We start from the raw sequence: 19,157 nt of genomic DNA on the forward strand, positions 1-19,157 counted from the left end.
ATCACTTTCTATGGCTATTTGATGTTTTTCTCCCGTTGCAACGCACGGACATATTTGCTATTTAGTATTTATGTTTGAAAATTTTGTCAAAATTAGAAAGTTTAATGAAACTTGAAGCATGCTTACTATTCGTTCGGAGACGTTAAATCAGAGGAATACATGCTTGATAACCAAACCAAAGCCGATGCAACATGGGATATATATATATATATATATATATATATATATATATATATATATAAAAGTGCTATTCTACACCCTATATATATATATATACAGCGCTATTCTACAACCTAGGTGTATATAGAGAGAGAGAATTGGATTATATTTTATCGGCTTACAACTAGGCCGTCTTCTTTTCATGCATTTAATTTTGTTGATCAAGCATTTGCAATTTGGTGTTTTTATTGCACCCTTCATCCTCGAATAAATTAATTATTATAGTTAACTTAAGTCAAATATTTTGTAAGTTTGATAGGATTTCTAGAAGAGAGCAACAAGATTTATGATATCAAATTAGCATCATTAGAGACACCATAAAGTATGTTTAGTAATATGTCACTTTTTGTTAAAAAAAATTGTGATTTTTTAATAAATTTGGTCAAAACATACTCTCTCTCTCCCAAAAAGGGTCATCCTCGTTTTCCAAAAAAGTCAACAACTTTAAACGTTGACCAAACAAATATTTATGGTATATAATTAGTGCCATAAGGTAGATCATTGAGCATACTTTCATAATAAACTTATTTGGAGATATAAATGCTACATGTATTTTTTTACAAATTTAGTTAAAGTTGAAAATGTTTTATCAACATGTTTTCATAGAAACTCTATTTTTGGAATAGAAAGAGTATAAAAAAAGGATTTAAGACAATTCCAAAGAGACGAAGATAATAGTTACAAGATATTAACATATAATTGATTGATGTTACTATAATAACTAATAGAAGGTTGTTAATAAATCCCTCGATTTGGAAATTAAATCTCGGCCTGGACACGCACCAAATATTTGAGGCCGGGACCGGGATACGTCTTATTTCGGCTTGGCCTTGTTTAGTTCTGAAAAGATTTCGGTACTGTAGCAATTTCGTTTGTTTATGGTAAATATTGTCTAATTATAGACTAATTAGGATAAAAAGATTTGTCTCGCAATTTACAAGTGAAATGTGTAATTAGTTTTTGTTTTCGTCTATATATAAAGCTTCATGCATGTGCCGCAAGATTCGATTTAACGTGGAATCTTGAAAACTTTTTGGTTTTGGGGTGAACTGGCCTTCAAGTTGTACTACACCCACCACAGCATAGGCCCATCAATCTGGCAAAATTAGCCAAGGCATCATGAGACTTGTCGCCGTTGCGGCACTCATCCTGTCCGCCGCCGGCGCGCTCGGTGTCGCGGTGATGGCGCAGCTGTTGGCGCAATGGCGCCTCCGGCGACATGGCTCGATTGTCAGTAATGGAAAAATAATGTAACTGCAATCAGCAACTGATTTACCCTTGTTATTGTTGCATCACACCAGTGATCTGTTCATGTCTGAATCATGTACAAAAGATCCACACTATGGTTTACTACGTAGCTAAGCTAGGTGATGATTAGAGGCACAGCTTTGATAGGAGGGAAGGCTAAAACACTGGTGTCGGTGAACTTGTCGCTGACGTCCACCTGGTCCGCCGACATGCCGGCCGGCAGCTGCCACTCGAACGCGTGCACCAGCGACGCCAGGACCAGCGGCACCACCCGCTCCACCATGGGCAGGCCGGGGCACAGCCTGCGGCCGGAGCCGAACGGGACGAACTCCAGCTGCTTCCCGCGGAAGTCGACCTCCCTGCCCAGGAACCGCTCCGGCACGAACTCGTCGGGTCTCTCCCACGCCGCCGGGTCGCGCATGATCGCCCACGAGTTGAAGATGACCGTGCAGCCCCGGGGCACCGCGTAGCCGCCGATCTCCACCCCGTCCTCCACGGCCTTGTGCGGCAGCAGCACGGGCGCCGCCGGGTGCAGCCGCATGGCCTCCTTCACCACGGCCTCGAGGTACGGCAGCCCCGCCGCGTCGGCCTCCTCCAGAGCTTCCCTGTCGCCGACGGCGTCCTTGATCTCCGCGCGTAGCTTGGCCATGACGCCCGGGTTGCGGAACAGCTCGGCCATCGCCCACACCACGGTGATCGCCATGGTGTCGCTCCCGGCGGCGAAGATGTCGAACAGGATCAGAGTCAGGTTGTCGCGAGTGATCTTGCCCGTCGACTCGAGCTCCAAGAGGACGTCGAGGAAATCGCCGCCCTTGTTGTTGGATCCGGCCGTGGAGGAGGACGAAGCCTCCTTCTCGGACAACCGGCGATCAACGATGTCACCCAAGACCTGGAGGACTTTGGGAAGGTGCCTGGCCACCCGGCGACGACATCCTTGGAGGTCGAACGCCCTGAGGAAGGGGAAGAAGTCGGAGACGTTAGGCTTGCCCAAACACTCCATGAGTTCCTCCAGGAGCTCCAGCAACCCGTGGCCCGCCGACGGCGGCGGCGGCGACTCGGCAGCAGCGCCCACGTCGAAGACGACGACCTCGATGGAGAACATCGCGGTCGAGACGAGGTTCGCGACGCCACCATAGACGGCCTCCTTGACGTCGACCACCGTGCCGGCCCGCGCCCGGAGGTACGCGACCAGGTCGGCGACCTTCCGCTCCCGCGGCGCGCGCGACGCGGCGAGGCTGCGCGGCGACAGGACGTGCGCGGCCAAGACGCCGCGCAGGTGCCTCCAGAGCGGGTCGGAGCTGGGCAGCGAGAGGACGGAGCGGTCGCAGAGGCCCAGCGCGCGCTTGCTGTCCCGGGCGGGGCGCGCCGCGATGCGCCGGTCGTGCGCCGCGAACGCCTCCGCGGCGGCGTCGCGGGAGGAGACCACCACCGCCGGGACCAGGCCCAGGTCCAGGCGCATGACGGGGGCGCCGTGCGCGCGCGCCAGGCGCGCCAGGGTGTGGTGCAGGTTGCCCCGCGCGTCTCGGAGGTCCAGGAGGTTGCCGATGAGCGGCAGAGGCCTCGGGCCGGGCGGCCGCGGCGTCGAGCCCCAATCACGGCGGCGGCGGCGGTGGGTCAGGTAGCAGATGAGCGTCGAGACGGCGAGCGTCACCCATGGCCATACGCACCAGAGCTCGGGCGCCGCCATGTCCAGGAGATCTTTGGCTCGTGTCCTGCGCACGCGACATTATATAGCGCTTGGGTATGCATTGCATCCGATCGCTGCCGCTTTGATTGGAACAAAAGTCGTATAGAAGATGACGTTGCAGTCTCCCACTTGGTTCGCAAGCTTGTGTTATTGAGACATCTTTGTCGATTAGGGTCATTTATTAGTGTACGCATACGTGATAGGTCGATGAAATGGCGACAGAGATGCTACATAGTAGTATAAATACAATAAACCTGACGTTTTCGTTACTCAGTTAGTTGTACCTCATCTTCAGTCTAAAAATAATACAGCCATATACAATAAATAATTTTACCATATATTTATGTATAATAATAATTGTACCATAACGGGCCTTACTATCCCACGCTGGATTCTTATCCGCCCGCACGCCATCTCTTCTCTGTGTTACTGAATACTCCCTCCGTTTCAAATTATAAATCATTTTAAAAATCTTGAAGAGACAAAGCATTTTCAAGTTTAACTAAAAATATAGAGAGAAATATAAAGATTTATGTCATAAAATAGGTACACTATAAAAATATAACTAACAAAGAATCTAATGATACTTGGTTGATACCAAAAATGTTATTATTTTGCTTCACGAACTGCATAGGAAGAAGAAGGACAGAGTAATTCTTAAACTAGATTTTGAAAAGGCCTACGATAAAGTTAATTGGTCTTTTGTGCAGCAAACGCTGAGGATGAAAGGATTCTCACAGACTTAGTGCAAGTGGATTGAGGAGGTAGTTAGTCGAGGAAGTGTGGGGATTAAGGTAAATGAGGAGATCGGTAGTAATTTTCAGACCAGAAAAGGACTTAGACAGGGGGATCCCCTCTCGCCTATCCTTTTCAATCTGGTAGCTGATATGTTAGCCATTCTTGTCTCAAGAGCAAAAAACAATGGACAATTTAGGGGGCTGGTTCGGAACCTGATAGATGATGGGCTTTCCATCCTTCAGTATGCGGACGATACGGTTTTGTGTCTGGAGGATAATCTAGAGGAGGCTAGAAACCTAAAACTTGTGTTGGGGGCTTTTGAGAAGCTTTCGGGGCTGAAAATTAATTATCATAAAAGTGAATTGTTTTGTTTTGGCGCGGCCAGGCACCGAGGGAATGAGTACATGGAAATTTTTGGGTGTGTACAGGGAAGTTTTCCCTTTAAATACCTAGGGATTCCGATGCACTTCCGGAGGCTATCTAATAGACACTGGAGTGCAGTTGAAGAACGTTTTCAGAAAAAACTTAGCAATTGGAAAGGGAAACTTCTTTCATCAGGAGGTAGATTAGTTTTGATTAATCCAGTGCTCTCTAGCTTACCATTGTACATGATGTCCTTTTTCGCGGTTCCTAAGGGGGTGTTGAAAAGACTGGACTATTATAGATCCAGATTTTTTTGGCAGTGTGAGGAACATTGTAAAAAGTACAGGCTGGCAAAATGGAGTATTCTTTGCAAGCCAAGGTGTATAGGAGGGCTGGGGATTCTAAATTTGGAAACACAGAACACTTGCTTACTTAGTAAATGGTTAGTCAAGCTTATGAATGAGGATGGAATATGGCAAAATCTGCTTAAAAGAAAATACGTAAAAGATAAGTGCCTAACTCAAATAGGGAAGTGGCCAGGGGATTCACACTTCTGGTCAGGTTTGATGGAAGCAAAGCATACCTTGCTTAAGTATGGAAGATTCAAGGTGAATAATGGTTGCCAAACCAGATTCTGGGAAGATGTTTGGGTGGGTCATCAACCGCTTAAACAGAGGTTTCCTAGCCTGTACAGTTTAGTTAGGAGAAGGAATGTCTCGGTAGCAATGGTACTGAGCTCAACTCCACTGAATGTTTCGTTCAGGCGGGCGATAGTGGGTCAGAGGCTGGATGAATGGCTTAGGCTGGTTGCTCTAGTAATGCCGGTCATTTTAAACAATGACAAAGACAGGTTCATCTGGCTAATAAAGAAAGATGGTGTCTTCACAACTCAGTCCCTTTATAAAGAAATAATGAAGGAGGAGAAAGTTGGGGGGAATGGGATATTCTGGAAAACAAAGTTACCTTTGAAAATTAAGATTTTTCTTATGGTACTTAAAGAGAGGGGTGATTTTAACAAAGGATAATTTATTAAAGAGAAGGTGGAAGGGGGATTCTAAATGCAAGTTTTGTGGTTTAGAAGAAACCATTCAACACCTTTTTTTCGATTGCCGGGTGGCCCGGTTTGTTTGGAATTTGGTGATTATCGCCTTTAACTTTATAACACCAAGAAGCACAACTCACATGTTTGGATCTTGGATAAGGAGTTGTGCTCCAGGGCTAAGAAATCAAATAATAGTGGGAATAGCGGCTTTGTGTTGGGCATTGTGGTTGAATAGAAATGATGCGGTGTTTCAAGGATCAATGGCTAACTCTTATCTGCAGGTAATTTTCAGGGGGGCATACTGGATCAGGCAATGGTCCATGTTGTCTAAAGAGGAAGAGAGAAAGAACTTGATTGATGGGTGCAGGCATCTGGAAGGAGTGGCGCTTCAGCTTTTTGGTGGCCAGGTGTGGAAGAGCCAGGGAAGAATAGAAGTGTAATGCGTTGTTGCTGTAATGTCGCTAATTTTGTTTAGAGGTTTTGAGCAGTGGGTTATCTGTGTTGCTGCAGCCACTAGTCTGGAGTTAGCTAGGAGAGTTTTGTTGTCTGTGTTGTGAAACATTGGTCTAAGTACCGTTTCTGTACCGTTTGGCTATAAGCATTCAATTGTGAATGTGAAGGCCGGAATGCTTTTATTCCGTAATCTAAAAAAAATATAAATTTAGTCAAACTTAAAAAACTTTGACTCTCTAAGATTATTGGAATGACTTATAATTGGAGACGGAGGGAGTACTATTTTTCTTCTTCTTCTCTCCTGTCTTTCTCTTCGCTCCCTCGCTGACGTCTCCTCCCCTCCCCCGCCACGACTGTCTTACTGTTGGCCGCGCTAGTGCCACACCTTCACCACCTCTCACCATCTCGCTGTGGCATGCTAGGGCTTCGTCCGAGCTCTTTGGTCGCTCTGGCAAAGCTCTAATGTGCCGCAGCCACAGCCCTGTTCTCCTTCACCGTCCTCCCACATGCCGTCGCGAGCTCTGAGTTGAACTTCCTTCTTTCTGTAACGAGCTATGGCGAACTTTAACCATGGCATGTCATCGCCCCGACTTGGCTCAACCACCTCCGCCACCGCCAAGGCCCCAAAAGACATTAGGCTGCCGTCTCTATCGTATGGCTAGCCTTTCTCCCTCAAATACCTTCCTTCTAAGGCCATGAAGTTAAGGTTAGGGCGGTGGTGATGCAGTTGCCGTGAGCGAGGAAAAAGACGACAGGGACAGACGTGGTGGGTGAGAATCCAAGACGGACTCCTTTTGCACTCAAGTCAAACGGCTATGGGGGTGTGCGTGCCGAAACTCCATCGCTTGTGCGCTCATAAACTAGACTTTCCGACATAATATAATAACTTTATATATATTTCTATATATCTATATATATTGAGTAATATCATTTTTTTTGTTTCCCATCTTGGGCCTAGTAGCCTGTCTCCCACCGTACGTGCGGTCGAGTCTGCTGCCACTGTAGTAGCCCCCCCTCCATGGTGTGATGTATCATATAATCATGTATACGGGTGTACCGGTGGAGTGGAGTTGGTGCTTGTCATACGGAACGGAAAGCGCTTCGATACGGAATCCACCAGTAGTCCAGGTACGACACGTTGAAGTTGACACAAGAAAAAAAAAAAGGAGGAAAAATAATAATTGGTTGGCATTTTTTTTCTAATGCTGATATTGATTTGTTGTGTGAGAAAAGTATTATTCTTTATTGACTGATTTTGGCTGATAAGTTACGTTCTTGCGATGAGTTCCCATTGAATTGAGGTCTTGTTTAGTTCATCTAAAATCTAATTTTTTAAAGATTTCTCATGTATCGAATCTTGCTGCACAAGTATGAAGCATTAAACATAAATAAAAATAACTAATTACACAATTTACTTGTAATTTGTAAGACGAAATTTTTGAGCCTAGTTAGTCCACGATTGGATAATAATTATCAAATACAAAAGAAAGTGATACAGTGTCAAAATCTAAAAAAAATGAATCTAAACTAGGCCTAATAACTGTCAACCAAAATGGTTTGATGCCTTTTTCTTCTTGCACTTTGGTTGACAGAATGACAGAGGTGACGTGCTATAGTCGAAGATATACTGTTGATTTTGGTGCAAAAGTTGCTGGCGTCGTAGCAAAGATGAGGTGGTGGCGTGTCCTCTTTCGTCACGGTTTGCTCCTCATGGTCATGGCATGTTCCGCCTGCGCTGTGTCGTCGTCGTCGTCCAGTTGTTTCACTTTCCAGCATAGAGTGCCATTTTAGCAGTTCGACAAGATTGAGAAACAGCAAAGCCGTACTCATCCAGACGATCTTCGCCTGATTTGCTGTCGTCTAAGACGAAAGACGGCTCCTGACGCTTTTATATGGACCGCTGGTTGCTCAATGCTCTCACCATCAAACTGCCGATGAGCTGTTAGATTGATGATTTGGCACAAGTGTGTTCGTTTTCTTTGCTTGGACTTGTGGGCCGGCTTCAATCAAATAAACTTTAAGGAGTGCCTATAATTCATTCCTATTCCTATGAAATTTAAGTTTTTGTTATAACGTAGCGTCATATCAGCAAAACCACCATCAAAACCGCTCAAACTACAAAACAAATGGTTTTTAAGAGTTGAGAGTGGTCAAAAACTAGCTTTGCATATCAAGAAGAAAAATCATACAACCGTGATAGTGTTTTTTATTTTAAAATTTATAACCGGCCGTGATAGTTGAGAGATATAAAATAGATTTTTTTCCAAAGAATTACATAATGTAGGCCTTTGACCTAGCCAGCCCAATGGACACCACATACAAGGAAATCAAATACAAATAATTGAAGCACGGCATGACTAGCTTTTTTAAGCATTTGCAAAAGATAAAGCTAAATCATTTTCTAAATTTAGGTATCTTGGTTTTATAGAGTTTGTTGGAGTATCCTGGTTTTTTTGGTCAAATCTATTTTAGAGAGTAACTAAATTAGTAAATTTGGTTAGTTTTTTTGGGTAATCTCTCGGAGATACTCTGTCTTGTGATATAGTGTATTTTAGTATTCAAAATTTGTCCTCAAATACAATGCATTCTAGAGAATAAAAACTAATTTTACGTTAAATATATACCTTTCATTTATCAACCAATAAAATATTCCAGCCTCTAAAATCCAACAAGTAAATGAATATACCTGTTTAATACAAGTTTCAGGCACTAAGATCAATCCCGTTATAAACGAAAAAAAAAACACACTGAAACAAAGCGCGACCGACACAACTTACTAGAAAATAACTTAAGCTTCAGTCGGATACTGTTGTCTCCATCCAATTTTTTCGAAGACTTCATCACCATGACTTCCTTCCTTCGTTTTCACTCTCTCTCTCTCTAGTTAAGAGTTACCGATACCTAATCCAATACCCTAAAAGTTACCTGTACAAAGAAATTAGTTGTTATTCTGTTAAACATAATATCGTTTCTACACAACCGTACACCTGTAATTACTTGGTTTTTTATCCTTGTTGGGAGAGGAAAAAATCCTTAGCCAAAGATCAAACAACTAGACTACAGTATATTAATATCTTTTGGTGGATGAAAATTGAAGGTGTTTTAACGAATTCCACATACACCTTGCAACGTGACAATGAAAAAGAGGTGCCAAATTGTTTCCTCCTAACCACAAAAGTTGTGTTTAGATTCTCCTTCCCCATTCTTCCACAAGTTACATATCCTTCGTAAACAAAACCCTAGCAACTCGATCAGTCAGTCTTTGGAACGGAGGTGGAGAGGACGGCGTGCGCGACTCTGGCCATCGTGACGAAGCCGCCGTTCTCCCTGGGCATCTCCGCGCCGGCGACCATGCCAGCGCACGCCCGTTGCGCGAACTGCGTCGCCTGCATCAGCTCCCGCGCGGCGCCGTACGCGCGCCCCGCGGCCACGGACCCCGCCGCCCACTCCAGCGCCGGCAAGAGGCCGTCGTACAGCTGCAGGCACGACTTGAGGCCCGCGGTGGCGTTGGCCGCCGCCGCGGCCACGGCCACGGTGTCCCTGGTCGCGGTGCCGTTGCGCACCAGGAGCCCGGCGGCGAGCGTCGCCACCGCCGCGTAGTCGCGCGCGTCGCGGCACGGCGACGCCGCGTCGTAGCAGAGCGCGGAGGCGCAGAGCTCCGGCGTGACGTAGGAACCACCAACGGACTCGCAGACTTGGTCCAGCGCCGAGTTCGCCGCCCCGACGGCGGCGCTGGAGCCGCCGCAGACGACGGCCATGAAGAGGACGATGAGCGTGGCACTTGAGAAAGCCATGATTTTTTTGTTGTGGTCTCGTCTCCAATCACAAAAAAATTTCGCAATGTGTTTTTGTGGAGCTTAAATATATATATGACTCCGTTCAATTGGTAACCTATAGCCTGATGATCATCTTTCGAATGCATCTTGCCATGAATTATTTTTTCTTTACTCCCCTCCATATACATAGCAAGGAAGGTAGAAGTATAGCAGAGTATCTCTGATCTTTTCTTTACCAAAAAAGAAAGTAATGACTCTGATAATGGGCAATTAACGATGGCCATTCTTCCAAACTCGAGTAAAGATATTCCTGATTAAGATTGTTTATTGCTTTCCAATTCTGTTCATGATTTTGTTGTGGTACGTCGTCCAGTGCTTCAGTTTCTGATTATTTCTTTGGAAAGATGGAATGTAACATTCAGACCACAAGGACACTTTGGGTAGCACAAGGCCAAATGTGCAATCAGCTGCTTTCAAAATCTTACGTTTTTCACGTGCACATAAGGGAATTTTCGCTGAAGGTGAAGAAACAAATAAAGTTTGTTCGTGGGGCGATTCAGATCATGGGCAATTTTCTTATTAAAAAAATTGTAAAACAGATGGCAAATTCCAAAAATTGTGATTCTAGTGTCCTTTAGAGTAACCAAATACTACTTAGGATATCGGCTCGTGCTGCTTATGGCCGTCAGGCGAGCATGGACCAATAGGGCCCACGTCAATAAGGGTCGAGCATACTGACTGAATCCCACAAAACTTATGCTCTAGGAATTTAAAAAATGCCATAAAATACTTGATCTTTTAGCTCTTTTTGGACAAAAAATTAGGTTGAGATTGCGGTCTACAGCCTCAATGCATTCCTTTTAATAAGGAGCTTATTCCTTAATTAGCATGATTTTAAATAAGGGTGTATGTGTAATTTATGTGGATCATTATATACTAAAACTTCTAAAACATCGAGTTCTTGGGATAGGGAGGTGTTTATTAGGGCATGTACAAACCATAGAGAGAGTAGACTGTAAGTTGTTTAATGCTCGTATGTATCATGACCAATCATGAATGACATTTCAGTATATCATTGTGTGTTGCTATTTGATACCCCTCCATCCTAAAATATAAGAAATCCAAGCGATTTCTAGACAAAATAGGAAACTTGGCAAAACACCACATTGCCCCTACTAATTAGGATAGAGAGAGTAATTAAGTTGTTACTTTCCTTTATTACTAGTTGGCTTTTTATATGACATTAAATCTCAGTATTCCTACCAAAAAGTCAAACTACTTAATTTTGGTCAAATACATAAAAATAAAAATATTAATATTTATAGTACATAATTAGTATCATTGATTGGGTAGATCATTGAATCAATAAACTTATTTTAAGATATAAATGTTGCTAAATTTTTTAACAGACCTAGTTAAAATTAAGAAAGTTTGACCGATACGCATTCCATAACGACATCTAAATAGGGACAAAGAGTATATATATTTCACTAATTAAAACTAAAAAAATTGAAGAATTACTCAGTAACATTTTCCAAGAACCAAAGTTTCATCATAATTCAAATGTACACAACACACAACCAATGAGTCCATGAAGCCAGAGTTCCCAATTGAAATCTGCAACAAAAATCCCACCTCTCCTAAACTGCTAGATCTTTTTTCCAACTATGCAGTACATTCTTTGTTCAACTGAATACAGTGAAAAGAAGAGCTTGTTCAGCTGCATACACTTAACCTTCACGTGAGAAGGCCTGAAATCGTTTTCCATGACATATACACTTCCAATGGATTAACTGCGTTCAGATAATTTTCTGTCAACTTTTTTCAACCGTGGCTTCAAGTCACACCGCGATTCAAGTACTTCTGTCATTCTGTGCACTGTGCTGGCACACCACGTTGTTTGTGTTTGCTCTGTTTAATTATTGGTATGCTGCCGTCACGCTATTCTAGTTCATGCTTTACAATTTATTAGTACAAGATGTTAATATCCTCAGTATATGCATTATTTATATTAGGCCATGTTTAGATGCAGCCAAACAGCCAAAACTTTTGGAGAAATGAGCACTTTTTGAAAGAATTGATCTAAACAAGGGCTTGTAAAACTGGTTGTAAAGATTTAGAATTTGGGACCTTGGAGATTTAAAACTGTGTAAACTTGCTTAGGGATCCGTGTCTTGTGTGTTGCAGACCAAAAAATTGGGAAGCATCTAAACACCTATTTGAATGTAAAGTTTACAGCCAAAAGTTTTGGATCTAAAGATTTAGGATCTAAACAGGCCCTTAGATGTATAGATGATGATGATCATGATCTGATATTCTCTGATATATGTTTCAGACATGAAACCTATGAGATGCAACAAAAAAACAAGGTAAATCAGTTGTAGATTACATTATTGATCCACTACACAGTATCCAGCCATCATGTCATCACAGGAGGCGCCACCAGACATTAAATCCGGCCTCCCCCTCACCACCGTGCGCGCGCATGCAGCATGCATGAATACATGGGAATGGCCCGCCGCCGGCCGGCCGGCCGGCTACTCATCGTACAAGTTGATGCTGTTGAGCAGCGCGGTGACCATGGCGCTAAGCTGGTCGAACTCGTGGTTCGGCCCGGCCATCCTGCCATTAGATCCCCCGACGGCGGCGTCGCACCCGTCGCCGGCGTCCATGGTGAGCATCACCAGCGCGTGGGCGGGGGCCCAGTTCCGCGCCGCCGCGTACTGGCGGAGGAGCCGCAGCCCCGGCACGGACGCCGCGCCGTACAGGAACGCGCACGCCTGCATCGCGTCCCGCTCGCCCGGGTCGACGACGACGCTGCCATCGTCGCGCGCCGCCGCCGCCGCGAGGTCCTGCGCCTTGGCGCCGCTCGCCACGGCGAGGTCCGTGGCCATCAGGAGGTGGCCGAACCGGTCCGCGGCGGCCGCCCCCGGCACGGACCGCAGCCGGGACGTGCAGAAGTCCATGTCCACGAAGTCGCTGATCGCGTGGCACGAGTCGGCCACGGTGTCGGCCGGCGCGACGCCGAGCGCGCCGGCGGCGGCGGACAGGATGAGGGCCGCGGCGGCGGCGGCGACAAGCAAGGTCCTCATGATGCCCTTGAGGTCTATCCGGTGGGTAGCTAGCTGACACATCGATTGTGGTGATATATAGACACAGTATGCATGAGAAGCAGGCATTCGAGAAGTGCATGTTGTCTCTTTTTAGGAAGTGGAATAAGATCGTATCATCCCGGCCGCCTCAAATATTTGGTGCGTTTTGATGTCAAAATTCCAAATAGGGAGGGGAATTATTAAGATCCTTTTTTATAGTATCCTATTATAAACTATATACATCACTTATATATATTCTTTGGTAACAAAAACATCATCACAGATAGTACTTCAGCAAAATGCATGCAAAGAAAGGACGGCATGCAGGAGTTGACAGGTAAAGTTTCTCTCTCTCTCAAACAGTACCTGTTGGGCCCCACCATAGACCCATGCGTGCACCACGAGGAGTATATCGTATTGGACCATGTTTTATTATTTAGGTATAAGTTTTGTCTTTAATTGGTATAAGGCCTTGTTTAGTTTCAAAAAAAATTGGAAAATGGACACTGTAGCATTTTCGTTTGTATTTGACAAATATTATCCAATCATAGACTAACTAGGCTTAAAAGATTTGTCTCGTCAATTCCGACCAAACTGTGCAATTAGTTTTTATTTTCATCTATATTTAATACTTCATGTATGCGTCTAAAGATTCGATGTGACGGGGAATCTGAAAAATTTTGCAAATTTTTTTAGGAACTAAACAAGGCCTAATATAATTGTTCGTAAATGAGAATAGTCACTCAATTATATGATTTCTTTTTGTTTTTTTATTCTCGATATGTTTTGTTTGGTTCCCATTGAAATCTTCCAATTTGGTTTCGTAGAAATAATCTTGCTTTTTTGTTTTGCTTTGTTTATTTAATATTTTTGTATTATTTTTATAAGCTTTATTTGGTTCATTTGACCTATGGTCTAGACCTATATATTATATTATAAATCTAAGTACATAACAGAAGTTATATATATTTATAAAAAAACAAAACACTTATAGTTTGAATTGGTATTGGGAACTTGATCGAGTTGATGGTGAGAGCATTCAGCAACCGCAACCGGCAGTCCACACAAAAGCATCAAGAGCTGTCTTCTTTCTCGAATGAGTAGAACATGAAAGAAAAGGAATTTAATTATGGTCGGCAGGATGAGTGCTGCTTTTGCTGTTTCTCAATCTCGTCCTTCACGGCAAGATCATATAGCGGTATGGCTTTGACAAGAAGGACACTGTGAATGTAACGTTCGCTAAAAAGTACGGCTGAAGTAGTGCAGATAAGACTAAGAGCCGTGTGCAGAGTATGTCGTTGAACTGCGGTAGGGGGAGCCAGGGACATTTGTCGAACCGTCAGTAGCACTCCGTGCAAAGTAAACAACTGGGCGACATATGCATGCCATGAAGAACCACACTGACGAAAGAGGCCGATCACGCCACCACTCTGTGATCGAGCAAGTTTGACGAGCAATTCGACTTTGGATTCAGCCACACGCTTCTTTTTGTTTGGCCGATTCTGCTTCCATTTCTCCTCTTTGCTTTTTTTTTTTTTGCCCCCTTCGTTCATGTCGCGCGTCAACTTCAATGTGTGATTCGGTACCTGGATTCCGTATCCAAGTGCTTCCGTATCGCACGCATCAACTCTACTCACCGTGTAGACATCACAGCATGGACAGTGAGTGGCAGGCTAGGGCGGGCAGTAGAAAAAGTGACAGAGACACAAGACGGAAAAAGAAATTGCGGTCAGAAATTTCTTTTCCTTTTCTAATATTTAGCTACTCCCATATCTTAATTTTAAGGCTTAAAATATATATGGCTTGACGAAGTATATGCTAGAGTATGTGATCGTATTTGATCATTTAGAACAATATGTATATGTCAATTATATATAGAGTACATGGTTATACGTATTTTATATACTAATATGATGGTATATATATGGGCGCTCAAACCAGTAATGAGTAAAATTTTACGGTGTGTGTTATAAAACATGAGTATACTCAACCGATAAATAAGGCACTGTTTGGTAGCGCTCCCGAAGCCACTCCAAAAACAGTTTCACTACTTCGCCTAACAAAGGGTGTATGAAGTGTCCGCTCCTTCCATGAATTGTGCTCTTCAGAGCATAAATCTTTGAGGGAGTCCAAAAAAAAGTGGATTTGCCTCGCTCCATTCAGACATGTGGGCCCTCCCTGAACTATCCTTCATCTAGGTGCGCGAGATGCGGCAAGCAGGAATGAGAGTCGTTGAGTGCAAAGTAACCATGTTAAGGCGGAGTCAAAATCCTAAGAGGTCATGGGGGATCGGATTGTCAAGGTGAGTCAGAGTCCTAGCGGTTGGGGCGGCAGAACGAGCAACAAGAAGAAACAAATGTGCTAGAGTCGAAGAGAGGTGAGTGGGAGCGGCGACACGAGCAGAGGAAGGAACGTCGAAAAAGGGTCGAAGTCGTATAGGACAAGGAGAAGAGTCATTGAGTGCAAAGTAGCAATGTCGAGGCAGAGTCAAAATCCCGAAGGGTCATGGGGGATCGGATTGTCAAGGCGAGTCCGAGTCCTAGCGGGTGGGCGGCAGAACAAGCAGCAAGAAGAAACAAATGTGCAAAAGTTGGAGAGAGGTAAATGGGAGCGGCGACACGAGTGGAGGAAATTTTAGAGGACAAGGAGAAGCAGAGTCAAAGAGAGAGATGGACGTAGAGGCACATACGGGTGTGCCTGATCGGAGAAATGGATGGTGGTCCAGCGAAGAGAATGAAGAAAAATAAGGACAGAAAATAAATAAATAAATAAATAAATAAAATAAAGGAACGAAGGTAAAAGTTACTGTAGACATTTCATCGGTTTATTCTACTATAAGAAACTGTCTACCAAATATTTATTAAAAAAAACAGCCTCAGCTCTACTACCAGTGGAGCTGCTTCCTGAGCCGAAGTTAAGAAAAGTCATTTCACAAGTGAAGTAGTGCTATATCAAGCATGCTCTAAGTATGCATGCATATGTATGGTTTATTGAAGATGAGACTGTATATACGATAAAGTTGTTATAGATGATTGTATCCATTCTAGACGGAAGAAAAAGTACAATTGAGTCACGAACACGCTTTTGTGGTGGTGAATTATTATGGAAACAAGGTCGTTTTGCTGTACTCTACTAGCAGCTGCATGTGTTGCTGTTTCATTCACAGCACGAGTTATCACGTAAGTAGTGTACTCCACTAACTGACCATGTACAATCCAGATAGTAGGGAATACTAATCTAACTGACAGTAACAGCACATCACGGTGTCTTCACTGTCAGTCTGTGGCTAACAGGAGCCGAGTGGGGGCTTTTCAAGAGTTTCCGTCACCTCAAATCTTGCGACACATGCATCGAACATTAAATATAGATAAAAATAAAAACTAATTGCATAGTTTGCCTGCAAATTACGAGATGAATCTTTTAAACCAAGTTACGTCATAATTAGACAATGTTATCAAATAAAAATAAAAATATTATAATATCAAAATCTAAAAAATTTTTAAATCTAAACGGCCCATCAAAGCAGCGACAATGGATACGCACAAGCGGCGCCCTCTCCATCTAGTCCAGATGGCAACGGGGACCCGATTCCCCGTGGGGAATTCCCCTATTAGGGGACGGGGATGGGGAGATTTTATTCCCCATGGGGAAGAAAACGGGGGAAATCAATCCCCATCGGGTCTAGCGGGGACGGGGATGGTTCACCATCCCCCGTACCCGATCCCCGCATCCCCGACCCGTTAAGGAGCATACTCTGTATGTGAGCCATAACAAGTTGAAATTTAGCCCAAAATCGGCGCAAGCCCATCAAACACATGGAGTATATAAGCAATTTCCTAACCCTAGTTCCCAGTATCCCCACTCGGCCACCCCTCCCACAGCCGCCGCATTCATACATCCATCCTTCAGTTTTGGATTGTTGATTTTTTTTCTAATCTCATTGCGGGAACAGGGATCTCCGTCGGGTATGTATTCCCCGCGGGGACGAGGATGGAAAGAAAATGTTCCCCGCGAGTCTTCACGGGGACGGAGACGGGGAAATCTGGACCTCGCGGGGACGGGGATGGGGAGGCAAAATCCGACGGGGGAATTCCCCGTTGCCATCTCTAGTAGCTAGCTACATCGACACACACGGCTATATATATGCCGCGCGCGCGCGCACGACCTGATCAAGACAAGGCCTCTCCCGCTCATCGCGGCAACCTCCTGGACATGCGACACGCGCCCGGACGCCTCCACCACACGCTGGCCGCTGGCGTGCCTGGCCCGTGAAAATGTTGGCATGTCGGCGGACCAGGTGGTCGTCAGCGACAAGTTCACCAACACCATCGGTTTAGCCTTTCCCTCTATTCATCACCTAGCTACCAGTAGTGTCCAATTGATTTTGGCATGCAAAATTGGATTAAGCCATTAAGGTTCGAAGGCAACGGATCTAGTGCAAACCCATCTTCCGTGCAAACTCTAATCTGTTCGGTTTGTTTGTGGAAATCTGAAATCATGTCGTCCATAGTCAATCTCCTATAGTGATTTTGTTATCACATTGTTATTATGATAAATATGATCGTGCTACTCAATCTGTTTGAATAATTATCTTGGATTCCATAAACCTGAGATTATTTCTCATTATCCCAAAGCGATATATGTTTCTTATATTGCGCCGCGTGCAGCCGACGAGAATGACTTCGATCGGGGGATGCCTCGTTTGCCGCCGGCCCGTTGGTGACCCGGGCCATATGGGCCTCCGAATTCTAACGATAAGTAGGGTCCAAGGTCTGGAGCGGCCCGGGTGTTAGTTACACTCTTTGGCTGGCCTATGTATTCCTCTAGTCCTAGTTTTATTAGAACAAGTCAGTTTTTGTTAAAAAAAATTATAAGAAATAACATCAAACATTATGTTATGTCTCAAACATTAGTTTTAATAATCTAATAATACTTAATTTATCTCATAAACATTAGTTTTATATAGTAGCAGGTGACTTCTTGAGAAGGAAGAATCATATTCTTTTTTCCTAGAAGATATACAAAATACGTAGACTATGGCCTTTGTTTAGTTCTGTGGTAAAAATTTTTTTTGATATTGTAGGACTTTTGTTTGTATTTGATAATTATTGTATAATTATAGACTAACTAGGTTCAAAAGAGTTGTCTCGTAAATTATAAATAAACTATACAATTCGTTATTTTTTTGTCTATACTGAAATGCTCTATATATGAGCCGTACAATTCGACATGACGAAGAATCATAATCATAAAAAGTAAAATTCAACATGACAAAGAATTCATAAAAAGAAATTAGATTTTTAGAATGAACTAAACAAAGACCAAACGAGGTGGACGATGCTTCGAGGTGGTCGAGTTCAGACCGGCCCAAATTAACTATGCGTGGAGTTGAGCGACCGTTGACAGAAACGCAAAAAAGAAGTTGTGGACTTGTGGTGCCCTTTCTGATGGGAGTTGCTCCGCCGCCCCCACCACCGCAGCCAGCCGCCGGCCGTTGAGAAGCAGCACGGAACGGAACGGACACACACCGTGCGCGTGCGGCGGGTCATCATGATGATCTGATCGTCCAGCAGAACCAGAAAAACCAGCGCCGCCCGCGGCCCCCGCGCGCATGCTCCCGCACTAAATGCATGCACGGCAACGGCGGCGCCACCATCACTCTCCATGAACATCCGGACCCTGTGAGACCGTGCCTCTGCGCTAGCGCTACCAACAACACCTTACCGGAGACGACCAACAGCTGTAATGGCGGCCGGGTCGTCCTCCTGCTCTCCGGTCCTCCTCCTCGCCCTACTCCTCGCCGTCTCGGCCGGCGCAGGCGCAGGCGCAGGCGAGGCTTCGGCGCCGGCGCTGGACCAGGTGTGCGGGAGGCTGGGCAGCTACTACGTGACGCCATCCCTCTGCATCTCCGCGCTCTGCGCCGACGCGTCGACGTCGACGTCGACGTGCCGCGCCGCGCGGGACGCGCCCGCCGTGGCGGCGCTCGCGGCCAGGCTGGCGGCCGACAACGCCACGGCGGCCAGGGACAGCATCCAGGCCGCCGTCTTCTCCCCGTCGTCCTCGTCCTCGTCCTCCGCCACCGCGGCAGCGGCGGCCGCGCGGTCGTGCCTGCAGCTGTACGCGGGCGCGGTGCCGGCGCTGCGGTGGGCGGCGCGTGCCGTGGCCGCCGGGCGGTACCGCGGCGCGCGGGAGGTGCTGCAGGCGACGCAGTACGTCGCCGCGGGATGCGAGGGCATCGCGGGCGACGCCGCCGCCGCGCTGCCTCGCGAGAACGACGGGTTCGCCGACATGGCCTTCGTCGCGCACGCCGTCGTCGCCTCCATGTCCGCCGACTGATGACTCATCCACCCCACCACCGCTGCTCGGCTTAGCTACCACGTACTGTAGAACGAAGCTTGTTGTAATACTCAATCCGCCGCTCGTTTCGTCCTGCCATGTCTTTCGATTAACTGCACAACTCATGGTGTTTTTGTGTGTTCTCCGGTGTAAATAAATTCAGTTTGCGCTTGATCGATCTCATCTCCCTGCACCAAAACCAA

General features: G+C 45.4%; 4 protein-coding genes across 4 annotated transcripts; 1 reads left to right on the forward strand and 3 right to left on the reverse strand.

The window, feature by feature from the left end:
• LOC8069755 (cytochrome P450 76M5) lies at nucleotides 1,482–3,179 on the reverse strand. The gene has a single exon (XM_021446492.1). The coding sequence runs from the start codon at nucleotides 3,152–3,154 to the stop codon at nucleotides 1,583–1,585; it is 1,572 nt and encodes a 523-aa protein (XP_021302167.1). The 5' UTR covers nucleotides 3,155–3,179; the 3' UTR covers nucleotides 1,482–1,582.
• LOC8069756 lies at nucleotides 9,002–9,544 on the reverse strand. The gene has a single exon (XM_002443441.1). It carries the CDS (start codon nucleotides 9,542–9,544, stop codon nucleotides 9,002–9,004), a length of 543 nt encoding a protein of 180 aa, XP_002443486.1.
• LOC8076638 lies at nucleotides 11,981–16,947 on the reverse strand. Its single transcript, XM_002443442.2, has 2 exons — nucleotides 16,822–16,947; nucleotides 11,981–12,651 (listed from the first exon to the last, which is right to left on the reverse strand). Exons 1-2 carry the CDS (start codon nucleotides 16,945–16,947, stop codon nucleotides 12,064–12,066), a joined length of 714 nt encoding a protein of 237 aa, XP_002443487.2. The 3' UTR covers nucleotides 11,981–12,063.
• LOC8076639 lies at nucleotides 17,911–19,125 on the forward strand. Its single transcript, XM_002442419.2, has one exon. The coding sequence runs from the start codon at nucleotides 18,364–18,366 to the stop codon at nucleotides 18,952–18,954; it is 591 nt and encodes a 196-aa protein (XP_002442464.1). The 5' UTR covers nucleotides 17,911–18,363; the 3' UTR covers nucleotides 18,955–19,125.

Source organism: Sorghum bicolor, chromosome 8 (genome assembly GCF_000003195.3).
Source record: "Sorghum bicolor cultivar BTx623 chromosome 8, Sorghum_bicolor_NCBIv3, whole genome shotgun sequence".
NCBI classification, from domain to species: Eukaryota; Viridiplantae; Streptophyta; class Magnoliopsida; order Poales; family Poaceae; genus Sorghum; species Sorghum bicolor.